This window comes from Accipiter gentilis, chromosome Z, assembly GCF_929443795.1.
Source record: "Accipiter gentilis chromosome Z, bAccGen1.1, whole genome shotgun sequence".
In the NCBI taxonomy this organism is placed as follows: Eukaryota; Metazoa; Chordata; class Aves; order Accipitriformes; family Accipitridae; genus Astur; species Astur gentilis.
The window spans coordinates 192409-215702 of NC_064919.1; the positions used below are offsets into that span (position 1 = coordinate 192409).

Genomic DNA, 23294 nt, shown 5'->3' on the forward strand with positions numbered 1-23294 from the left:
AGCTGGGGGGAGTGGGAGTGGGGGATCGCCGCTCGGGGGCTACCCGAGTGTCGATCAGCGGGTGGTGAGCAGTTGCACTGCGCATCATTTGTACATTCCAATCCTTTTATTATTGCTGTTGCCGTTTTATTAGTGTTATCATTATCATTATTAGTTTCTTCTTTTCTGTTCTGTTAAACCATTCTTACCTCAACCCGTAAGTTTTACTTCTTTTCCCGATTTTCTCCCTCATCCTACTGGGGGGGGGGGGGGGGGGGGAAGTGAGTGAGCGGCTGCGTGGTGCTTACTTGCTGGGTGGGGTTAAACCATGACGCCCTCTGACTGGTAGACGCTCCTGTAGGGGTGTCTTCTGGTCCAGTCCCCTGTCACCCACTATCAGATAACAGCAGGACATCCTTATCATCGCTGGGGATGGGGAGGAAGAGCAAAGCAGTTTTGGGGACAAAGGGAGAAAGGAGCAGCTCCCAAGCCCTCTGCCTTCCTGATGGTAACATGGTCTCTCTCCGCTCTTTGCAGTTGACATGGATGATGAAGACGGCCGGTGCCTGCTAGATGTAATTTGGTAAGTAGCATGGTGCTGTGAGCTGGATGCTGCTCTCATGCTGTTTTGGGCAAGGTGTAGATGTGGGAAGGGGTTTCTGCCACCCTCGGTCTGTAGGCACATCCCCATTGGTCACCGGGGCTTCTCCAGTGCCAGGCTGGGTCTCCCAGACCCAGAAATCACCTGAGGTGCACTCCAAAGGGTCTGCAAACTTCTCAAACTTAGAAACCCCTCCTGATGTATGTTTTGTTCCCTCCTGTGAAGCTTGGAGGGCTCTGGGCTTCTCCAGGGCTGTGCCAGAGGAGGTTTTACACGACTTTACGTGAGGAAAAACAGACTCTGTGTGTCCCGTGTTTCACTTGGCCCACTTATAATGTGAATAAATCCCACCTCTCTGATATTTTGCCAACAGCTGTGACTTTTTTTGCAGGCCAATCCTTGCTGGCCATCAACAGGACTGGGCTGGTGATGCCGTTAGCAGGTTGCCCAAATGATTTTTTGACAGACTGCCTGCCAACAGCCAACACGGGCTAATTTTCCAAAGGGGGGTTATTGTGATTACAAAACCGTTGGTAATTTGGACTGTGCAGAATTAACAGGGAAAGGGGAATAAGGCAGTGTTAGTGACCCAGGAGAAGAAAATTGACCACCTATACATTAACTTCTGTCTGTAATAAAGCGTAGCCATTGAAGTATAAATTGGTGTACATCAGCAGTTATTGCACTTAAGAGCATTCAAAGTTATGTTACTGCATTAATTAGAAACACGCATTTCCCTCCCACCTCAACGTGGGTCACGTATTACATCCCTAAATGGTTTCGTCTGTTGTTTTGCAGCGATCCTCAGGCCTTGAATGATTTTTTACATGGATCCGAAAAGGTGAGCAATGAACTTTGTTTGTATTCACCAAAAACTTTAACACAAACTTTTTTTTTTTTTTCCCCCCAAATAAAAAATGAGGTTTTTTAAAGAAAGAAACCCCAAGTTCAGGAGTCTTTTAGTTTTTAGGACTTTTTAGGACCCCAGCCAAGCGCACTGGGCAGCTCTTGGACCGGCAGCTCCCGCTGCTGCCCATGTGGAGCAGCCAGCTGGGGTTTTGGGGCACTTTGAGCCAAAATGGGGTGCCTGGCAGCAGGGGATGGGGAGGGACGCAGCCCCACCACTGCCCCCGGGTGAGAGCTCAGCGCTTTCCAGGGGCTGCCCGTCAGCACTGCACTTTTTTCTTTTTTTTTTTTAATTTTTTTTCGTACTATATCTAAAGAAAGTAAATAAAATCTTTTTAATTACAGATTGACAGTGATGATCTCCTGGACAACACAGGAGATGCAGCCAGTGCCTTTTTTGAAGGTGCTGGGGTATGTATTTTTTAATTTATACTTGGGGAACATCAGCTTAGAAACCTTTCTCTTTTTTTTTTCTTTTTTTTTTTCTTTTTTTTGTTTCACAGGCTTGTTTTTCATCTGTTTCCCTGGTCTAGCAAAAGAGGCAGGATGCCAGGATTATTCCCCAAGATTTATAGAGAAATAGCTCCAACAGGTGCCCCGTATATCAGAGGAGAAAAGTTGTTTTCACGTGCAGATACAAAGTCTGCTTTTAACCTGGGAAAAGCTTTGAGGATAGAAAATCGGGTGAAGAAAGAGAAAGGTGTCACTATGCTCTCACACCTCGAAGGTGGTAGAGATAATTTTGAAGAATGCTTTAAAAAGTTGGTGACAAGACAAATCCCTTTCCTCTTAGTCTCCCCTTAGGCTGGGGTGCTCCCTTTCCTTGCAGACCTCTGCCGCAGCAAAGGTGAAATGTGTGGAAGTAGAATCTAAAAATCCTCTGTTTTTAATTCTTTTCCCCCAAGAGCATGGGTTAGTCTGCATGGATAACATTCAAGCATGACTTTTTTTTTCTCTCTATTTCCAGTTATATTGTAATTTTGATTATTTTTTATTTATTTTTTTTTCTCCATTGCGCTTTATTTTTTTACAAATAATTTGGGTAAAGCTGCCGATGCTTTATAACCAATAAATTTATCTAGGAGTTGAGGTTTACTTCTGCTTTGATTTTTTACTTTATTTTTTAACTTCCTAGTATATCTGTGTTTTACAAAACTCGACAGCAGAGAGCTGGTGGGGTTTAAGGTTAGGCTGCATGTTGCTTTTCCATTATTTTCCTGGTTCTTCTCAGCGCAGCCTTTGCTGCGTGCAAGGTGCTTGCCCAGGGATGCCCTCCCTACACCCTTGCTATAGGAGGGCCACCTATAGCGACAGACTGCAGCGTGTGTCTGAGGTTAACTCGGCTGCTGCTTGAAGGTCTCTTGCAAGAAAAGGGCTGGGTTTTCATGGAGTATTTAGGCTTGTTTCCAGAATATGAAATTTCCACTTCCCATCCCAACAACAGCTTAATTTTTAAGAGTTACGGACAAGGGATGTATTCTGAACTCTTCTACTTGGTGGCCTTGAAATGGCTTAATGCATGAAAACGTAAAGCTTTTAACCCATCCTTGGGATGCCGTTAACAAGCTCTGCCCTTGGCCCCCTCCCTCACTTAAAGCAAGTCATTTGACGTCCAGCTTGCCAGCTCTCAAACAATGCCACATATTAATTTAGGCTCTCCCAGGGATGCCAAAATGCTCTCCATGCTTAGCAAACCAAGGTGCAGGCTGTCTGAGGGCACTGTTCGCCTGCTCCTCTCTGAGGTGGCTCACGAAAGCTATTGAGCAGTTGACTTCTAGCCCTCTTCCCAGTGCTCGAGCTCAATGCCTTCTTCTTTCTTCTCCCCTCTGACCGGCGATCTCCCAGCTGCACGTACAAGAGTCCTCTGGCAACCATCTGAGCACCGAGCAGAGCCAGCCCACGACCAGCGTGGACCTTGACTTTTTAGAAGATGACATCCTGGGGTCACCGTCCAGCAGTGGGGCAAACCTGCAGAACTCAGACCAGCCCTGTGACATCCTCCAGCAGAGCCTGCAAGAGGCCAACATCACCGAGCAGACGCTGGAGGCAGAGGCCGAGCTGGACCTGGGCTCCTTCCAGCTTCCCACCCTTCAGCCGGTGGTGCAGACGGCCTCCGACGGCACCCCGCAGATCTTCTCCGGCGGAGCCGACCTGATCGGGCTGCAGCAACCTGCTGTCCTGACGCACCAAGCCCTGGTGCAGCAGTCGGTTGGGGCAGATGTTGTCAACAAGGCCATCAGCGTTCAGCCTTTCCTCCAGCAGGTCGGCTTGGGGAATGTCACCATCCAGCCCATCTCCAATCTCCAGGGCTTGCCCAACGGCAGCCCCAGCGGGACACTGGGCATTGGGCCGATTCAGGTGGTCGGGCAGCAAGTGATGGCCATCAACCAGCCGGCGCAGCAGATCATCGCCAAGCAGGTTCAGCCTTCCCAAGTGGCCACCATGCCCGTCGGCAGTTACATCACCCAGACGGCGCCCGAGCAGCAGCAGGTCACCCTTGCCTCGACAGGAGTCTCTCCGCAGAGTGCTGGTCTCGTCATCCAGAAGAACCTGCCGACAGTGGCCACCACAACACTGAACGGGAACTCCATGTTTGGGAGTGTGTCCGGGACTCAAGGCTCCCAGCCGCTCACCGTCACCTCGAACTTGAGCAGCCCCTTGGTGCAGGCCCAAAACGTCATCATTCACAGGACACCCACCCCGATTCAGCCCAAACCCGCCGGAGTCCTCCAGCAGAAACTGTACCAGATCACCCCCAAGCCCTTCGGTTCCAACAACACCACCCTGACCATCCAGAACGAAGCCGCCCTGCAGCAGCAGAAGGCCCAGCAGAACCTGACCTTCATGGCCAGCAAACCCGGGCAGAACGTGGTGCTGTCAGGCTTCCCCCAAGGGCTTCCCGCCAACGTCTTCAAGCAGCCGCCGCCACAGCAGCAGGCCCTCAGCAAGCCCATGAGCGTCCACTTGCTGAACCAGGGCAGCAGCATCGTTATCCCCGCCCAGCACGTCCCACAGGCCATGCTGCAGGGCCAGAACCAGTTCCTCCTCCCCGGGCAGCTGGCGGGCGCCTCCGCCGTGCAGATACCCCAGCAGCTTTCCGCCTTGCAGGCCAACATGGGAGGGCAGATCCTGACCACCTCCCACCCTGGCGGGCAAGCCCATATCATAACTAGCCAAGGGCCGGGTGGACAGCTGATTACCAACCAAGCCTTGCCAGCCCAGATCCTCACCAACCAGAACATCGCCAGCCAACTGAACCTGGGCCAGGTGCTCACCTCACAGAACGCCCACGGCACTGCTCACATACTCTCAGCTCCCATCCAGCTCCAGCCCGGCCAGGTGGGTCAGCCGGCTCTCTTCCAGATGCCCGTTTCGCTGGCGGGCAGCTTGACCACCCAGAGCCAACCCTCAGTGGCTGCCTCGCTGGGCCAGACGGGGCAGACGGTGATCCAGGGGGTGACGCTGCCCAACCAGGTGGCCATGCTCAACGCCACCGAGAACCTCGGCCAGGCAGTGAGCATCCAAGCCTCCGCCACCACCAGTAGCCAAAGCCCCGGCCTCGTCCAGCCACAGTCTGCCTCGGGGGCCAGCCTGCTGCCCAGTGCCGACCAGTCCTCCATCCTCACCGTCCAAACCGCCTCCCAGCCGCCCGCTCCACTCCAGCTCAACGTGCCGCCACCACCACCACCGCCGCCGCCTGCCCAGCAGCCCGTGACTTCCCAGCCCAGCCCCAGCTTGGCCTCCAGCCCGGAGAAGATCATCCTGGGGCAGGCAGCTGCCGGAGCCGTCATCAACCAGGACTCCATGCAGATGTTCCTACAACAGGCAAGTAGAGCCCCTCTGGGTGGTGACCACAGTGTTTGCAGCCCGTTGGGTGTTTGGAGACCGACACTGAGCGTGGCAGGCCCTGGAGAGTTCCACGTTTGGGCTTGCTTTACACACTGTACATGCTAGAAGTGCTCCCCTGTCACCTTAATTCTTTCCATGTTGTCTTCCCACCATAGGGAAATTCCCTTCCTCAGTAGGCGTTTACATTTAAAATTGCCAGGAGCAGTGAGCGGGACTCGGGGCTGCTCTGCGTGTAGTCAAGTACCATCACCTTGCCTTTGGAACAATGAGCTAGCAGTGGGTCTGTCCAGGTCACCAAAGCCACTGCCGTGGCACAGAGGGGTCAGCATGGAGTCGGTGTCCGCCTCCTCCCCATGCTCCGCCTGCAGCTTGGGGTCAAGCTCAGCCCATGGCATTGGCCCTGCTTTCCTGCTTAGGGTTTTCTAGCCTCATTAGCTCAAGTCAGACCTTTAAAAATAATTGAGTGACTCTAGAAGTGACAACAGCAGCCGGGTGGGCAGCAACGTGCAGCATCTCGTCGCAAGAGTCCCCGCTGCGGATGCGTTGGCTGCAACCCACCCGTGTAACAGCATGAGGAGGTTGGGCTCGGTCCAGCAAGGGCTGCAGACATCTCATCTGGCCTTACCTACATTGGTAAAGGGTTTGGTGACATTTTAGATGCTGGATTTGAACCGTTGTGGCTTTTCTTAAACTTATATTCATAAAGGTGGGTGCTGGTCCACAGCCTACCAAAGTCCCTGAATTATCAGAGAAAGAAATGGGAAGAGAGCAAGCGCTCTATTATTTTATCATTATTATTTTAGTAGTGGAAAGCTTTACAATTCTCTTTTGAACTTCTTTGGCATAACTAGTAGCACGGAAGCATCTTTTGAGGTATGTGGGCTTGATGTTGACAGTCACCTCCTGGTATTTCAGCATAATTAAAACCAGGCGTCTTCCTGTGACTAAAGGGTTACAGTTTAAGAAACTCGCAACCCCCCCTGAGATTCGGAAATAGAGACAACCCTTCCCAGAAACAGAGAAAACCCTTCCTGCTCTCAGGAGAAGCCGATGCACAGGGCTTGGCACACATGGTGTGCTCCGGCTCCACCAGCGTTGTCTCTGTTTGCCATTTAATGCAGGTTTCAATTCCAGGTAGAGTATTAATGCTTAGTCATAACAGTACAGGGGTTCTCCTGTGCGTCATGGTAGGTTTTTTGCTGGGACATACCTAAATCTGCGATTGTGTTAAATATTGCTGCAGTTGCGTTATCGGACTGTGGTTGGACACGATGGGTCCCTTTGCCTTCCCCTGCAAAGTCCCTCTCCTGCCTCCAGAGAGAGCTGTTCTCCTCACTGTCTGTAGTAGGACTGTCCTGCATCTCCTGCCAGCCACCAGCCGTGGAAGACGCGGTGCCTGCGTCCAGGAGGAGAGCAGCCATGGTTTTCTCTTCAGCAGCCGCCTTGTGGCGTTGCCGATGAAGTAGGCGTAGCATGCTGGGATGGATGTGGTGAGAGGCAGGCGGAGGAGGAGGAGGAGGAGGACCCGTAAATGTGGTCACTGCTAAATGTTCCCCGTGTGCGTCGCAATGTGCCGTACTAAAACTGATACGGCAACAGAAGACCATGCACTGCAGTGCATTGTGTGTGCTACAGCAGAGGGTTTGGGTGCTGTCATATCTCCCGGCATTTATTTTTGCCCTGCTTATCTTTAAAGCTTCCAAGCTCTTCCTGCAATCTGGTTTTCTCCACTGAACCTACATGTAGCCGACGAAAGGGTCATGGTTTTGCTTTCAGAGTGAAGCAGCCAGGTTTGCTCTGCTCACATTGATGGAAAGGAGAGGGGAGAAGTGCTCCGAGCACGGCAGGATGCTCTCTCCTTGCACCCGGCAGCTCGGCGCCCAGAATTAAGTGAACGTTAGTAATTTATCATTTGGCAAAGGCAAGCTGCCGCCGGGCCAGCCATTCGGAGATTTTCAGCCCTTACACCTCAAAACCACAACTCACAGCCCTGGGCGTGCAGGACGGGCAAGCTGTGGCCAAAGTCAGGGGGCTGCGGGTGTCCCCTCTGCCCAGAGATGGGGATGCCCCCCAGCTCTCCCATGGCTGGGCTGTAGCTCTCTTCCCCCTGCCAGCCACCCTGCCGTCCATCCCTCTGTCCATCCATCTCCCCTCCGAGCTCCAGCTGCTCCCGCTTGCTTGCCTGCAGGTCCTCACTAACCCTGAAAGCTGCTGCCGCCCTGCGTTGCTTTTTCTTCTCATCTCCCTTCACACTCGCAAGCTGCTGTCTGGTCCATTTTTGTCCCTGCCAGAGGCTTCATTACTTTCCCCCCCCCCCAATTCTTTATATTTCCATGGCAATTGGTAGTTGCGAAGTACTATAATTAATCGGAGGGATATTTTGAGGCACAGGGAGAGCGCAGTGCTTGGGGTGAATCTCTCCCCAGAAGTTTAAACAGCAGGATGCTGAGCAGGTGCTCACAGCAGCGAAGGCTGTTAGGGCTGTCCTTGTTAACCCTCGTCCAGCTCTGGGGAACTGATGGCCACAGATCCCCTTCACCAGGGGGGAAGATGGCCACAGATCCCATTCCCTCCAGATTTGCATTGCCTGTGGTGGGAAAGGAGGTCAGGATACATCCAGGCATTGCTCCAGCCAGTCCTGGGCGCAGTGGTAAGGGTGTTTTTGGGGAAGAAAACTAGAAAGCGCTTCTTCCCTGATCTCACGGGGAGGAGTGGCAGGCTGGACGGGCTCAACATCCCTCTGCCTACGGCTGCCATGGGTCCCTGCCTCGGCTGACATGGCGGCGGCATGGAGCTGCTTTTGGAAGCCCAAGCAAAGCCAGGGTAGATGCCCTCCTGCAGTTTTACCTTATCCTGACCCTAAAAATGCTTTTAAAAGCGACACTGGGGCATGTTCAGGGCTGGGTGAATCTGGCAGTAGCACTGTGCCCCCCGGCATCCCCAGGTGGGAGAGGGACTGCCCCAGCAGTGTTACCCAACAGGCTTAGGGAGGGTGCTAGGGCAGACCGGCCAAGAGCAGGAGCTTGTTTTCCCAGGGCTTCGTTACCACAGGAGGCAGAGATGCTCTACGAGCGATTCGTGAAGCCACTTTCAGAGCAGTTTGCGCTGCTTGCATGGTTGGCCATCATGTTTTGACGGAGCCAAGAAAGCTGTTGGGCATCTTCTAGGGCAAAACTCCTTCCTGAGCTTCGACTAACTTCTTCCTCTTTCCTTCTCTGTTTCAGTTACCTGCAGGGCAGCAGAAGCTCCCTGGAGCCTCCCCGTCCCCTTCGCTACCTCATCCTCCCCTAGGGGAGAGCCCGCAGCTCCCAGCCGCCCACCTCTCCCAAATGCAGTCCCCCCACCCCTCCCGGCCTCCTTCCCAACCCCAGCCTCTCTCCCGACCCCCCTCCCGACCCCACTCGCGCCCTCCCTCCCAACCGCAGACCCTCTCCCGGCCCCCATCTGAACCGCTCTCCCGCTCCTGCACCCCCCAGGCACCCATGCCCAGCCTGTACGTCATCCAGAACCAGCTGGCCTCGTCCCCCCTCGGCGGGGGGCAGCACCCCCTGCGTCCACCCTCCCAGCCCCAGCCGCCTTTCCAGCCGCCGCCGGCACAGGCAGAAGCCGCCCCGCCGCCAGCGCAGCTCCAGGTCCAGCTCCCGGCGCCGGCGGAGGTCCAGCATGCCCACTCCCCCCACTTCCAGCTACAGTTTCCATCCCAGGGCCAGATCAAACCTCCCACTCCCACCCACACTCTCCACCTAACCACAGAGCAGCAGAGGAGCTTTCCGATGGTCCCAAGCCAATTCCAAACCCTCCCGGCCATCCCCAACCCCGCTCCTCAGCAGAAGCAAATACTGGACAGGTTCCAGCAGGTAAATAAGTACTGTCAAGGGTCTCACGCCGGGCATAGGTCAGGAGGGAGGTAGCGTGGCAAAGCGTGTCTGCGAGCCTTCTGCCATCGGGGAACCGAGGGATTAAAGGCAAAAAGGGAAGCAAAACCCCTCTGGTTCCTCCTAGGCAGGTCCCCAGGGGCTTCTGCCGTAGAGCTAAACCAGGTGCTGCTTCCTTGGCACAGCCCTCTTGGTTTTTTTGGGGTGCCAGGTGGATTTGTGCCATGGTTTACATCTGGTTCGGCTGCCTGTTGTCGCAGGAATGCACGTGCATACCTTAAGGTATAGCGCTTGTAGGAGAGGCGTCTTCCACGGATGCAATTTATGTTTTGGTTTGTAAATAAGATGAGGAGAAGGCGTTTTGCCACAACAGAAATAAAAGCGTGCCCCATTTTCCCATGACAAGCATCACCTGAGACCTGTCCTGTCCAGGCAGGGGTCGAATCTTGCCCCCCAGGTCTGTGATTTGGGAAGGGTGCTGGTGCTGAGGCTGGGTCTGTGGGATGTAGGTATTCCCACAGAGACACTCGGGGACCCATCTAGCCCTCGTTAATGGTTCTTCGCTGATGGAGGGGGGCGGGTCAGGACTTCCCAATGAAGTACCCAAAAAAAACCAGGCTTCTAAAATTAAACTACTGTTATTTATTTTATAATCACTTGGGCGGAGAGGAAGAGGAGCAGGGAATGAAAAGGGCTTGAGCTTGGTTTTATTTAACTGCATATTAACTTACAGCAAACTCCCCTTCTAAGGACCCAATTTGCTTGTTTTGAGCGCACAGGACCCATTCCTGCGGTTTAGACCCCAGGCCCCAGCCGGGCTGGAGGGGTGGAGCTCAGCAGCACCTGGTTTTTTTTCTACTCTGTGTCCATCTCTCAGCGCTGAGGTTGCAGGGATAGATGGGGCCAGCATGGCAAACGGTCCCTTCCCTCTTTATGCATTTGTGCTGTATCGATGGTACGCGCGGATTAAAAAGCAATGGGTTTAGGGCATGTTTTCAACTTCTGGGTGGTTTGGTTTTTTTTATCCCACACAGGTGCCCCAGGGGATCATCCTGCAAACGAAGCAGCAGCCTCCCACCAGCCAGGCTTCCCCCGCACTTAGCCAGTTCAGCAGCCCATCCTCCTCCGTCCTGGTGAGCAGCCAGGGGCAGGCAGTGGCAGTGACGACGACAACGCCGGCCCCTGTGCACAGCCACGCACCCGCCGCCCTCCCACCTTCCACTGCAGGTTCGTGCCGCTGGCTCCAACTCTCGGCAGGGAAAAACACAGGAGGGCATCCCAGCGCACAGGCGTCCTGGCACGCGAGCGTCATGGCACACGAGCATCACGTTGCCCTTGTTTTGGGAGAGCTCAGCTGCTGAAGTGATGCTTCGCGTGCTAGAAAAGGGCGTTGGGGTGAAAGCTGACATCACAGGGAGCCAGGGTCGGGGCAATCAAACTCTGGTGCTCATTTTACGCTCGGGTTTTTTGATAAAAGCTCAGTCTTTCAGGTTGAAATGTGCTGGGGGAATCCAGGATGACGTTATTTGTTATCTAGGCTTGAACTTAAATGCAAAACCCCCCTCTGTTTTACGTTTGCTAGGCATTACCGCCCCGGTTCCTGCAGAGAGTAAAACCTACTCCGGTGTTTCCACGCCGATTTCTGCTGGGAAAGGGGCTGCAGCCCAGGGGAAGTCGGCAACACCTCTTGCCATACAGCAGCCAGTTCAGGTGAGGAAGCATTTTTTCATGGTTTTCCACTTTATTTTGAAGTTTTCCACCTTGAGAGTGAACAAATCTGTCAGCGTTCCCCTCCATTTTATCAAAAAGAAAGAATTAATTTCTAGAAACTTTTTTTCCCACTTCTGAAGTGCTGTGAACCTCTAAAGGTGATGGAAAATTCCCACCAATATTAGTGAAACTTTTGGGGAGGGGGTCTTCATCATTCCTCCTCTTTAAGAGAATCGACTACTTAGTGGTGATTTAATGGGATATCAAGGCTGTTGATGTAGATTTCTGGAAGTACAAGCTAGAATAGTTCTATTTTTATGCAAAAATACATCTTAGATTTGGGTATTTACACCTGAGATGCAAGGGAGGTGGCTGCAAGCGCTTTCACCAACGCCCAGTGTTGTCTTGGCAGACAGTTCGTTGTTATTTGGTGAAATCACTCTGGGATTGTAAACAAAGCAATTTCTTTTTGTTATTCTGCAGACTAAGCCTGGCGTGATCAGTTCTGTCTCAGGCCTGAACCTTGGGAAAGGTCCCTTGCAGATCCAGGTCGTTGGGAAAGGATTACCACAGCTCGTGCCCTCGGTCCCAGTGCAAGGCCAACAGCTGGTGAGCATGCACCGATGCGGGGGGGGGGGGGTGTTAAAGGAAGAGTCTGCAGAGGGCTTTTCCAAGGAACAGTCTTGAGGGGACGAAGCAGAAGAGCACTGGCAACTGTCAAGCTTTGTCATTGAAAGAAATGAGGTTTCTTTGCAGGTTGTTGCACATCCTGTTAGTGTGGGAACTCTAAATGTACCGAAATACAAATATATATAAATTTCCTATCTTTGGTATATTTATATATTGGTATATTTGGGCTATATGTACTGATTTATATGTGTAATCTAAATACGCCAAAAGATGTTTTGTCAAAGTGAGCAGAAGACCTCCTCCATACTTAAAATCCATGGTAATCCACGCTTTCCCCATTCGCTCATTCCCCTAATTCTAAACCAATTCGATCCATTTTCTTTCTTCCTAGAGCAGTTGCCAGTCTCCACAATTCTGCTCCTATATCTCAATTCCCTCAAAGAAAATGAATTCCCAGTCGCGCGGGCTCGGTCCATCTGCTGGTGCAGGTTAAACCCGGTGTGTCGGCACCGTCCCCTCTCACCCCTGTCCTTTGTTCTCCCAGCAGTACGACAGCAAGCTTGGTCTGAAGAAAGCCCCGACACTACAGCCCAGCAAGGAAGCTTGGTGAGTGCGTCGGGGTTGGGGCCTGATAAATTAAAGCACCAGAGACCATCTCACTGCTGCGGCTCCATTTGTTACCGTAGTATATTTCTGTGGCTCGTCTTCCACGTCATGCTGTTAACGCTGGAAGCAGGGAATTTTGCGTGTCAAACCCACTCCCCCCCGCAGCAGTTTTCCCTCTTCTCCTTCCGTCCAGTTTCCTGGAGCAGCTGCACAAACACCAGGGCGCGGTGCTGCATCCCGACTACAAGACGTCGTTCCGCTCCTTCGACGATGCCTTGCAGCGGCTCCTGCCCTACCACGTCTACCAGGGGATGCTGCCCTCTACTCAAGACTACAGGAAGGGTAAGTCCTCCCAGGGGATGGCACAGAGGTCCCCAGGGCTGCTAAAACATGAGGACGGTGGATCGAGCTTTAAAAAAAAGTGGGGGTTTTTAGTACTACAGAAAAAAAAAAGGGAAACTATCTACACCTTCACTGAAGAAAAACATAAATTTCCAAGAGAAAATATTGGAAGTTATCTAGGGTTTCTGTCCTGTAATAGTTCAAAGGTAATTAAAGTTTTGTCACAGTCTCTGTACATTTTGAGAAATGGTTAAAACAGATCTTGGCAAATTCTTAATAATCGCAGCTATTAGAAATTATGCTGACTCCCTTTTTTCAGGGTCTCCCCCAGGTGAGTGCACTAGAAAAGTTAATAATAAAGACCCCGTATCTGCACTTGCCTTGTGACACAAACTTTCTTTTCTCCCCACCCTCCCCTTCCTCACAGTGGACGAGGAGTTTGAAGTGGTGTCTACCCAGCTGCTAAAGCGCACACAAGCAATGTTGAACAAGTACCGCCTGCTGCTCTTAGAGGAGTCTCGGGTGAGTCCGGCGGCTTGCCTTCTCCAGTCTCACCAGTGGGGCTAGAAACACAATTATTTCTCCAACGTGGGCTGCTCGGATCAACCCGCGGTTTTACTGGTTAAAGTTGAGCGCCGTGGCCCTACTGCAGTGGAGTCGGTGGGGGCTTAGCCCCTGGATGTTGGCAGAAGTCTGAAAGCTTTCCCCTCCCTACCATTGGCTCAGTCAGGTCTTTGCAAGAGGTTGGTATTTATTTTGCCATGAATTCAGCAGCAGGCAGCTCTCCATTCAGCCTTCATCGCTCTTTATGAACGGAGGTGGGGAAAAATCGGGAAGAGTTAATTAATAGAGTGGGTTAAGGTGGTGGTGATATGTAACTGCAGCCGCTCTTCCTCCCCATCCCTCTCCTCTCCCTCCCCCTTTCTGTTCCTCGCCTGCAGAGAGTGAGTCCTTCTGCAGAGATGGTGATGATCGACCGCATGTTTATACAGGAAGAAAAGACCATGTTAGCGCTTGACAAGCAATTGGCAAAGGAGAAACCAGGTGGGAGACTAATTATTCCCGTTGTTTGTCCACATACTTGGGTTTTGATGTTTTCCTCCTTTTAGGAGGCTAGGTGTGAGGTCTCTGGGCCCTGCAATGCTCAGGGCAGGACAGTGTCAGCCTGTTCCACCACGGTCCACGGGGATTTGGGGGAAAAGCTGTTGGAAGCAAGAGTGAGCGTTACCTGCTGCTGCCTGTACTCTTCCCTCTCGCTCCTTTACGTTAAAGATCTCAGTGGCCAAAATCTTACTGAAGTCAAAGCGTCTGCAGTGTTCAGGCTCCTGACAAACTCCTCCTTGTGCCTGGTTGCTCTGGAGGTTCTTTATTAAAGGTTTGTGCTAAGTTACCGTGTCTTTCTCAGAGCGAGATAATAATGGATAAACTCTGTAAGAAGTTCTTGAAGGGAAGAGGGGCTGAGAGGCGTGAGAAGGGAAAAGAAAAAAAATAATACATCCTAGCACAAGCAGGCCAATTTGCAAAATAAATGTTTCGCAATAATATTATTGTGATAATAATACTTTTTAATTAAAAAAAAACCTGAGGGATAGCATTTCACGCTCAGGCTAATGCCTGACACGGTCTTTCTGTTCCAGACGAGTACGTCTCCTCGTCCTCCCGCTCGCAGAGCCTCTCCTCCTCGGCGGCCCTGGCCTCCGTCTCCAGCTCAACACCGGCCCCCGAGAGCCTGAAGGTGCCCCCCGTGCAGACGACCCCCCCCATCCACCCCACCAAGCTGGTGATCAAGCACAGCGGGGGCTCCCCGTCAGTCACCTGGGCCAAGGCGTCCCCCTCTTTGGACGGGGACGAGGACGCCTTGCCCTCAAGGAGCAAACCCCCCATCAAAACCTACGAGGCACGCAGTCGGATCGGCCTCAAGTTGAAAATCAAGCAGGAGGCCGGCCTCAGCAAAGTGGTCCACAACACCGCCTTGGACCCTGTGCACCAGCCACCCCCCGTGTGCCGCGTCATCAAAGGACCCGACCCGCACGCCTCCGGCACCGTCGGCACCACCGCTGCCTCCTCCTCCACCACCGCCGGCCAGATGAACGGGACCGTTGACCATGTAACCTCGGCTCCCACCGAGAAGAAGCCCATCGTGACCTACTGCCGGCTCCCTCTTCGCAAGACCTACCGCGAGAACGTGGACGCTTTCGTGGCCGAGAAACCCACCGATGCCTGCCCCAAGGGGAGCGCCCTGAAAGCTGACAAACTCCCCGGCGCCCTTGTCATCAAGCAGGAGGACGGATCCAGGAGCGTGATCACCTCCCACAAGAGCCAGGACAGCCCTTCAGCGGCCGCCGCGGAGAAGAGCCGGCCGGAGGAGAGCTCCAAGCTCCTCTTCTTCAACAGGAGCGATGCTCGCTCCCTGGTCCTGCAGGACAGCCCGGCCCCGCAGAAGACCGACGACTCCACCAGTGGCCTTATGAAGGAGCTTGCGGAAGTCGAGGACGAATTTTACCGCGGGATGATAAAACCCGAGCCCCCCGACCAGGGTTCGGGTTCAGAACTCACCTGGGAGGTGCCGCTGCCCCCGGCCAAGCGTAGAAAGTCAGAGTCCTTCGAGGTGGACAACGCCAGCTTCTCCAGCGACAGCCCCCAGGACGATTCCCTCAACGAGCACCTCCAGAGCGCCATCGACAGCATCCTTAACCTGCAGCAACCTCAGACTGGGGGCCAGAACGTCCGGACGCCTTCCTCTTCTTACAACTCCTCCTCCTCCCCCTTCTCCTCACCCGTCCACCGTACAGACGCCTACCTTGCCCCTAATCACAACGGTGGCCTTGGAGCAAGGACGTTGAACAGATAACAGAGAACCAAACGGAGCGGCAGCGGGACACGGAACAAGGACTGGAGAGGAAGAAGGAAGAGAAGAAGCAGCAGCTCTTGCTGGTTGGATGCGGTTGAGCCCCCCCCCTCCCCAGTGGAGCCGCCTCCCAGAGACCCGACGGGCCGGGCCTGGGATGGGAGGAATGGGGGAATGGAGGGCCTCCTGGGGATGTTTTGCCCCCGTGTTTATAAAAATGTGGGGGTTTGTATGTTTTAAAGCGCGGGCGGAGGTCGGATTTACGATCCGCCTGACCTCGGCAGCAAGTGTGATGCGACCGAGCGCCCGGGGGCGGACTGGTGGGGCCCATAGGTATTGTCGGCTGTGTAATTTAGATTCTGTAACAAATTGCTAATATGAATATCTGATCGGTCTATTCTCTCTTCCCTCCCCCCTCCCCCCCCCCCCTCCATCCTGACCCTGCTCCCACCCCAGCCAGCCGTAAGCTCCGGAGCAGGTTGCAAATCAGAACCGGTGGGAGGCCAAAGAGGACTCTGCAGTCGTGTTGCCCCAGGGGCAAAATTTATCCTTCCTTTTAAGTTATTTTGGATACCGCGCGAGTTTTTGGATCCTCTGGCTAGTCAGCGAAGGGCAAAAAAAAAAAAAGAGAAGGAAACACAAACACTAATGGCTAAAAGGAAAAGCAAAGTTTACAGTTTTATGCCTGGAGGAGAAGCAAATCCCTCGAGGGTGGGATCTGGCAGAGGAGGGGAGGAATAGCGTCCAGCCAGGGAAGCTGGGGGGGGGGGGGGAGGATGACTCTGGTTCTGCTTTTGCCCATCACCCCCCCTCCCTGGCTCTGCCTCATCTCTCCCAGATTGACGCTGAAAATGGCAGGAAGGGCGAGTTTTTGAAGGCGGAGGTGGGGAGGAAAAAAAAAAAAACAGTGATTATACGCTGTAAGCGCACCCTTCCAAAAAAAAAGTATTTTGTGAGATGCTAGAAGCTCCTGGGAGGATCCGTCCGTTCCCGCTCTGCCTTAGGGCCTCCCTCCCACCACGGTGCCAGCCAGGACGCTGGCTTTTTTCCCATTTTCCCTACATTTGCACCCGCGAGCCCACCTGCATCCCTCCATCCCGTTTTCGCCCTCCTTTTTTTTCTTTCGGAGGCAATAAGTTAAACCTCAATTTTTTATTTTTTTTTTAAGTGCCATTGGGTGCGTTTGCCACTGTCCCGTCGTCTTCCCAGCCTGGTCCCCTCCCAGGCCAGTTACACCAGCCTATACGCATACATATACATACATCCGCATATATAAATACATATACGATCAGCGAGCGCCAGGGGGTGCGTGTGTATATACGTGTGTATATATATGTATGTATATATACAGCATCAGAGTGTGGGGGGGGGGGTGTATGTGTAAGGGCAGCTCCGTGTTTTGGAAAACTCGGGGAAATGGGATTTTGGGCCAAAACGCTGCAGATTTGGGGTGGAGCGAAGGGCAGAGACCTTGGGGGAGGGGGGGATACCCACCTCCCTCCCCATAACAGAGGGCGAGGGTCTGGGCGGGAATGGGGAAAGAACGAACGGCATCTGAACATTGGGTTTTTTCCGGGTTTGGTTTGTTGGGGGTTTTTTTTTTGGTTTTGGTTTATTTTTTTAATATTTTTTTTTTTTCCCCGCTCTGGTGAAAGGGAGCCTCTGTGCAGTGTTGGGCAGTGTAAACAGGGAGGGATCACCCTTGGAAACAGAAAAACATCCTTCCTCTCCAGCCGGCGTCGGCTTCCCTTCCTCCAAAACCCACCAAACAACAACAAAAAAAAACCCAAAAAAACAAAAAAGTGATGTTTCAAAGGACGGTGCAACAAAACCAGGGCAGAGCCGCCACCCTGCCAAAGTTTTTGGGTGTTTTTTAGGGTGAAAAAAAGTAACCAAAGGGGGAATTTTGCTCCCCTCGCTCTCCAGACCTGCAGCGTGCCGTAACACTGGAGCGTGCGTGGCATCGCCCAGTGCCGGGACGGCCACTCTGGTGGGACGAGGCTGGGGAGGAGCTGCCCGGTGGGGGTGGGGATGGGATTTCTTTCTTTTTTTTTTTTTTTGCTTCTATTTTTATTTTTTTTATTTTTTTTCCAAGAAGGAACCATAAATCTGCTTTTCCCGAGCCTGGGAACGGGGCGGTGAGCACGCTCGGCATTCCTGTGCGCTTGCTCACGGCGCGCTGGCTCACCAACACCCGGCTTCAGCCGCCGAAATTCACCCCCCCTCTGCCCCTTTGCCCAAATCCTGCTCTTTCCTCCAGAAATTCCCGGTGGCTTTTTTATTTCTCCCATTCTCATGGAAAAAGCGTGATACTCCCCACCCCAATCCCACATCGCTCCCAAACGGAGCAGATGACTTTTGGGAATGCTGGCAGCCCCCATGTGCTTCCTTGCTCCCTCGTCTCCTCTTTTTTCACCCCAAAAAGATAAGGCCTTAGAGGGGAGCAGGATTCATCCCGCCAACGGCTCCCAAGGGAAGGGACTTGGAGAGGAGAGGGGGCTGGATTTGGCGCTCCCCGGGAATTTGTGCGGGGGGGCCCTTTGCTCATCCCTAGGCTGGAGCGAGCAAACCCAAGGTAATTATTTCGGGGTTTTTTTAATTTTTTATGATTATTTTATTTTTCCTGCACGGTTGGACGCAGCACGGGCGGATGCCACCGAGCGGCCGGACCCCCGAGCCCCTGGCACAGCGGCTCGGCACGGATGGGTCAGGGTAGCAATAAGGGACAACGATTCCCAGGCTAAAAATATTTGGCGTTTTCTTTTTTATATATACATATATATATATATAAAAATGTATATTAAATTGTTTGGGGTTTTTGTTTAGTGTCTAATTTTTATTTTTTTTTAAGCGAGAAGGAAGCGTGGATTGGGATCGTTAACTCTTTATTTTTCCTTTCCCTTCGAGATGGATCTATTGGAAAACCCAAGATTTCCCTTTTCACCCAAAAAGGGCCGTTTGATGCTGGGGGGGGTGGGGAGGGCGGGTCTTCCCCGCCCCACCAATTTTGCGGAGAAAAATCCAGGTTTGGCCATTGGAATCTTGTGTTGCACACCAGGGTGGGGGGGGTCAGCCCTTTCTCACTTGTTGCAGTCCACATTTTGGGGGCGGGGGGGGGAGGCAAAAGTTGGAGGGTGCCCCCCCCCCCCCCAAATTCCCGCCCCGTCCTCGCCCCCAGAGCGGTGACGGAGACCCCCAAACGAGTCTGACGACCCCCGTCCCCCTCCCGTCCCCTCCCGCCCCGCTGGTACCAGTGAACGCTCTCACCGTTTGAAACAAAATATAGTACTATAAAATAATTTTGTACTGTATTTATTGTGTATAACGATTTTTTTAAAGAATTATGTACATTTAGTACTTCTGTGTAAATTAAATCGCTCTTCTTTTTAAAAACTGCGCCCGCCTCGGTGGTCCCTCTTGCTTTTGGCAAACACCCCCGCCCCTTGCCCGCATCGGTAAAATAATTAAAATCCAGGTAAAACCCAAAAGCAGCACTGAGGCCCCGGGTGGAGGGAGGGGTCCCAGCCTTGGGGGCAACCCGGACTGACCCTCGGTGTTTTGGGGTGAATTCTGAGGGCTTTAGGACTTGCAGCTAAGGTGTGGAAGAACCTGAATCCTGACCCGGGAGAGGGGTCGGGGTTCTTTTTTGGGGAGGGGGGCTCCAGCACGGAAACCACGGTGGCCGGTTCTCACAATCCTTCCCCCAGTCCCCTCACCGTTATTAATTTATTAATTTTTTTTTTTTTTTCTTTTATGGCTTCATCTCAACCCCGCCTCGCCCTGATAATTTATGTTAATATATTCCCCCGCCCTCCCCAGCCCTTTTCTCCCGGCCGCCTTCGGCCCCCCCCCGCTCAGATCTTCGGGACCTTCGGCATCGCCGGGAGAGGGATTTTTTTCCTCAAAAAAAAAAAAAAAAAAAAAAAAAAAAAAGAGAAGAGGGGGAGAAAAAGAAGAAAAGGGACAAGTCGCATCGGCCAGGAGCAGCGTCCCGCTCTGGAAAGCGGCGCTGGCAGCTCCACTCCCTCCGTGGACCCCCCGACAGCCTTTCGCCGCATTTTTTGGGGGAAAAAAAGGCCAAAAGGAGAAACCCGTCGTCCGTCCCCGTCCCCCCCCCGGCCCTCTGAACAGGCAGCCCCGAGCCTCACCGGGAAGGCGAAAACAACCCCCAAACCCTCCTTTTTTCTGCTCAAATTTTGCAGCGTTTCTCCTCCGAGGAGCCCAGGTCGGGTTGAGGGGTGGGGGGGATCCCACCGCGCGCCCCCCAGCACCCCATGGCTCAGCCCTCCAGCTGAACCCCGCAGACCCCCCCCTTCGCCAGCTTCCCCCCCCCCCTCCTTTCCCCAACCCACCCACCCATTTCGAGGTTGCCGCTCCCCTCCTCTTGACATCTCACCGGGGACATACCCCCCCACCCCCCGCCCCCCCCCCAATCCATCGCCAGGATGTTCAGCTGGATGCGGAAAAACGGGAAGAGCCCCGAGGTGGTCCGCACCGTCACCGAGGGGCTGAAGACCCTCTACAAGAAGAAACTTTTACCGGTGGAGGAATTTTACCGTTTCCACGATTTCCACTCGCCGGCTTTGGAAGACGCCGATTTCGATAATAAACCCATGGTGTTGGTGGTGGGGCAATATTCCACCGGGAAAACCACTTTTATCCGTTACCTGTTGGAACAGGAGATTCCCGGGAGCCGGATCGGTCCCGAACCCACCACCGATTCCTTCGTGGCCATCATGCACGGGGAGACGGAGGGGATCACGCCGGGCAACGCCCTCATCGTCGATCCCAAAAAACCTTTCCGGAAACTTAATCCTTTTGGGAATACTTTCCTCAACCGGTAAGTGCAGCCCCCGCCCCAATATTCCACCCCCACCCCCCCCCCCCCCCGCCATCATCATCATCATCATCATCACCGCCCCAGGGCTGGGTGAGGGGGGTCCCGCTCCACAAGTTGAGCTTTACTGGAGCAAAGCCGCCCCCTCCCAAAAAAAGAAATGGGGGACACCCCCACACACAATTCCACCTTGGGAGGGGGGGATCCCAGATTTCACCCTCCGATTCTTGGGGTTTTTTTCCCCAATTTGCAGTATTTTCTCTCACCCCCCCCACAAAAAAGCCCAAAATGGGGTGGGGGGGGGCAGCCCTCAGCTGCTCAGCACCCAGCTCAGACCCCGGGTGGGGGGTCCCGTTTGGGGTCACCCCTTGGAAAGGAGGGGGGTAGGGTCTGCTCCCCACCCCCACGGGTGGGGGGGTCTGGAAGAGCGGGGGGGGGGGGGGGGGGGGGGATGAGCCAGGCATCAGGAATGCGGCTCCTGAGCCTGCCAAGGCCCCGCTGGCCCAAAGCCGGCCCCCCCCGTCCCCCCCCCCCCCCGCCTCGGAAAGAGGCCGTCAGGGGCTGCCAGATGCGCTGGCACTTTCTGGGGGGGGGGGCCCCCCCAGCCACGAGTGGGTGCTGCCCACCTACAGCCCTCCCCGCTCCCTCTCGCAATCCCAGACCCCGGGGGTCGAGGTTGGGGGGGGGGGTGGGGGGGGTGTCGAGGTGTGTGGGGGGTGGGGGTGTAAGGGGGAGGGTCCCCGGGGGGGGGCACTAACGCGGCTCCTCCCGCGCAGGTTCATGTGCGCCCACCTCCCCAACCAGGTGCTGGAGAGCATCAGCCTGATCGACACCCCCGGCATCCTCTCGGGGGCCAAACAGCGCGTCTGCCGGGGTGAGGGGGGCCCCCACCCGCGACCGGGACACGCGTGGGTTGGGGGGGGGGGGGTGTCCCCCCCTACCCCTTCCAACCCGGGGGGGAGGGGCGTGAGTGGGACCCCAAGGCAGTGGAGGGGTGCAAGATGCGGTGGGGGATGGACACGGGGGTGGGGGGGGGGGGGGTTAAAGGGTAATGGGGTGCAAAGTGTCAGGGGGCGTAAGGGGGGGGGTGTAAGGCGTGATGGGGTTCAGATGGGGGGGTGCGAGGTTTAACGGGGTGTAAATGGGGGGGGTGCAAAGCGTCATGGGGGGGTGCAAGGTTTAATGGGGTGTAAATGGGGGTGCAAATAGTTATGGGGGGTGCAAAGTGTAAGGAGGTGCAAAAGGGGGGTGCACGGATTAATGGGGTGCAAATGGGGGGGTGCAAGGCATAATAGGGTGCAAATGGGGGGGTGCAAGGTTTAATGGGGTACAAATGGGGGGGGTGCAAGGTTTAGTGGGGTGCAGAGGGGGGCGGTGCAAAGCGCAGTGGGGGCTGCAAGGCACAGTGGGGTGCAGATGGGGGGGTGCAAGGGGTAATAGGGTGCTGCTGGGGGGGGGGGGAGGAAGCGCAGCGGGGTGCTAATGGGAGGGGGGGGGTTTGCAAACTGTAGCGGGGTGCCAACGGAGGTTACAAAACGCAGGGGGTGCTGCTGGGTGGTGCAAGGTCCAGCGGGTGCCAAGGGTGGGGTAGAGCCGGGGGGGGTGTTTGCCAGCGGGTGGGGTGAGGCTCCGGCGATGGGAGCCAAAGGCGACGCAATGGGTTCCCAAGAGCTGGGGGGGGGGGGGGGGGGGGGTGCCAACACTCCCCCCCACCCCACCGCCCTCCAGGGTTGGGATGAGCAACGAGGGGGTCCTGCGATGGGGGGGGGTTTATCTGGGACCCCCTTTGTGGAGCTGGGGGGGGGGTGGAGGGGGGCTTGCCCCATATCCCTGGGGTCGCTGCCAACTTTCCAGCTGCCCCACTGCGGAGGCCGTGCCCCCCCCCCGCCCCGGACCCCCCCCTCCTTTTCCTTCCCCACCCTGAAACCCTCAGCCTCTGCCAAGAGCCTTGGCACCCGCTACCAAAATGTCCCCATGGATTTGGGGGGGGGGTGGGGGGCTTGGCTGGAGGAGACACACACCCCCCCAGGTTGGGGGATCCTAGAAAAGAGGGAGCTGGGAAAAGTGGGGGCTGGAAAAAGGGGAGGGCTGGGAAAAGGGGGGGTCAGGGGTGGGCTGGGACTGGGTTGAGGCCAAATTCCTGGCTGGACACTCCCTGCTGCGGTATGCATGGGGGGCTGGGGGGGGCTGGGGGGGGGCCAGTGTTGGGGTCAAGGACAAGGATTAGGTCAAGTTTGGGGTCAGGGGTAGGGATAGGGCTGGGGACGGGAATGGGAATGGGGACAGAGAGACTTTTCCCAGGACTTGCTGCGTTTCCTTTTTTGGTGCTTTTTTTTCAGGCTCTTGGGGCCTCCCGCTACCAAGGGGGGGGGGGGGGCCAGGGAGGGAGTGGGGGCTGTCGTGGAGGGGCCGTGGGTGTCACGGCACCCCAATGGCCCCCAGCACCCCGGGGTGCTGCCAAGCGGGGCCACCGCGTGGACAAGGGTTGGGTGCTACACTGGGGGGGGTGTCAGGGCTGGGGGGGGCTCAGTGGAGGGGTGCAGGGAAGGGGAGGGCAGAGCAAGACCCCATTGGTGGGTTCCCGCTCCATGCAGGGGCTGGGGTGGGGGTTTGGGTTGGGGTTGGGTTTGGGAGTTAGGGTTGGGGTTAGGGTTGGGGTTACAGTTGAGGTTAAGGCTGGGTTTGAGGTTGGAGTTGGGTTTAGCATTGGGTTTTGGGGTTGGGGTCAGGTTTGGGGGTTAGGGTTGGGATTAGGGTTGAGGTTGGGAGTTAGGGTTGGGGTTAGTGTTGAGATGAAGGTTGGGGTTGAGGTTGGGGTTGAGGTTAGGATTGGGTTTGGGGATTAGGTTTGGGATTAGTGTTGAGATGAAGATTGGGTTTGAGGTTGGGGTTGGGGTTAGGATTGTTTTTGGGGTTAGGGTTGAGATGAAGATTGGGTTTGGGGTTATGATTGGGGTTTGGGGTTAGGGTTGAGATGAAGGTTGGATTTGAGGTTGGGGTTGGGGTTAGGGTTGGTTTTTGGGGTTAGGCTTGGGGTTAGAGTTGAGATGAAGGTTGGGTTTGAGGTTGGGGTTAGGGTTACAGTTTAGGTTGGAATTAGGGTTGGGTTTT

The 23294-nt window shown here is 54.7% G+C and overlaps 2 protein-coding genes across 2 annotated transcripts in view; both read left to right on the forward strand.

Annotated features, from left to right (window-relative positions):
* The window catches only part of BICRA (BRD4 interacting chromatin remodeling complex associated protein), a 39299-nt gene extending 20873 nt beyond the window's left edge, over nt 1-18426 (forward strand). Inside the window, 15 exon segments of the mRNA XM_049794539.1 lie at nt 517-562; nt 1379-1421; nt 1832-1897; nt 3332-5311; nt 8560-9192; nt 10245-10437; nt 10793-10920; nt 11404-11529; nt 12095-12156; nt 12350-12498; nt 12926-13020; nt 13440-13542; nt 14136-14527; nt 14529-14577; nt 14580-18426. Of these exon segments, the coding sequence (XP_049650496.1) occupies nt 517-562; nt 1379-1421; nt 1832-1897; nt 3332-5311; nt 8560-9192; nt 10245-10437; nt 10793-10920; nt 11404-11529; nt 12095-12156; nt 12350-12498; nt 12926-13020; nt 13440-13542; nt 14136-14527; nt 14529-14577; nt 14580-15349 (4835 nt within the window). The 3' untranslated portion in view covers nt 15350-18426.
* A 1282-nt stretch (nt 18427-19708) lies between these two features.
* LOC126035739 (EH domain-containing protein 2-like) lies at nt 19709-21414 on the forward strand. The gene is made up of 3 exons (XM_049794608.1): nt 19709-20186; nt 20960-21208; nt 21393-21414. Exons 1-3 carry the CDS (start codon nt 19792-19794, stop codon nt 21412-21414), a joined length of 666 nt encoding a protein of 221 aa, XP_049650565.1. The 5' UTR covers nt 19709-19791.
* The last annotated feature ends 1880 nt before the right edge of the window (nt 21415-23294 follow it).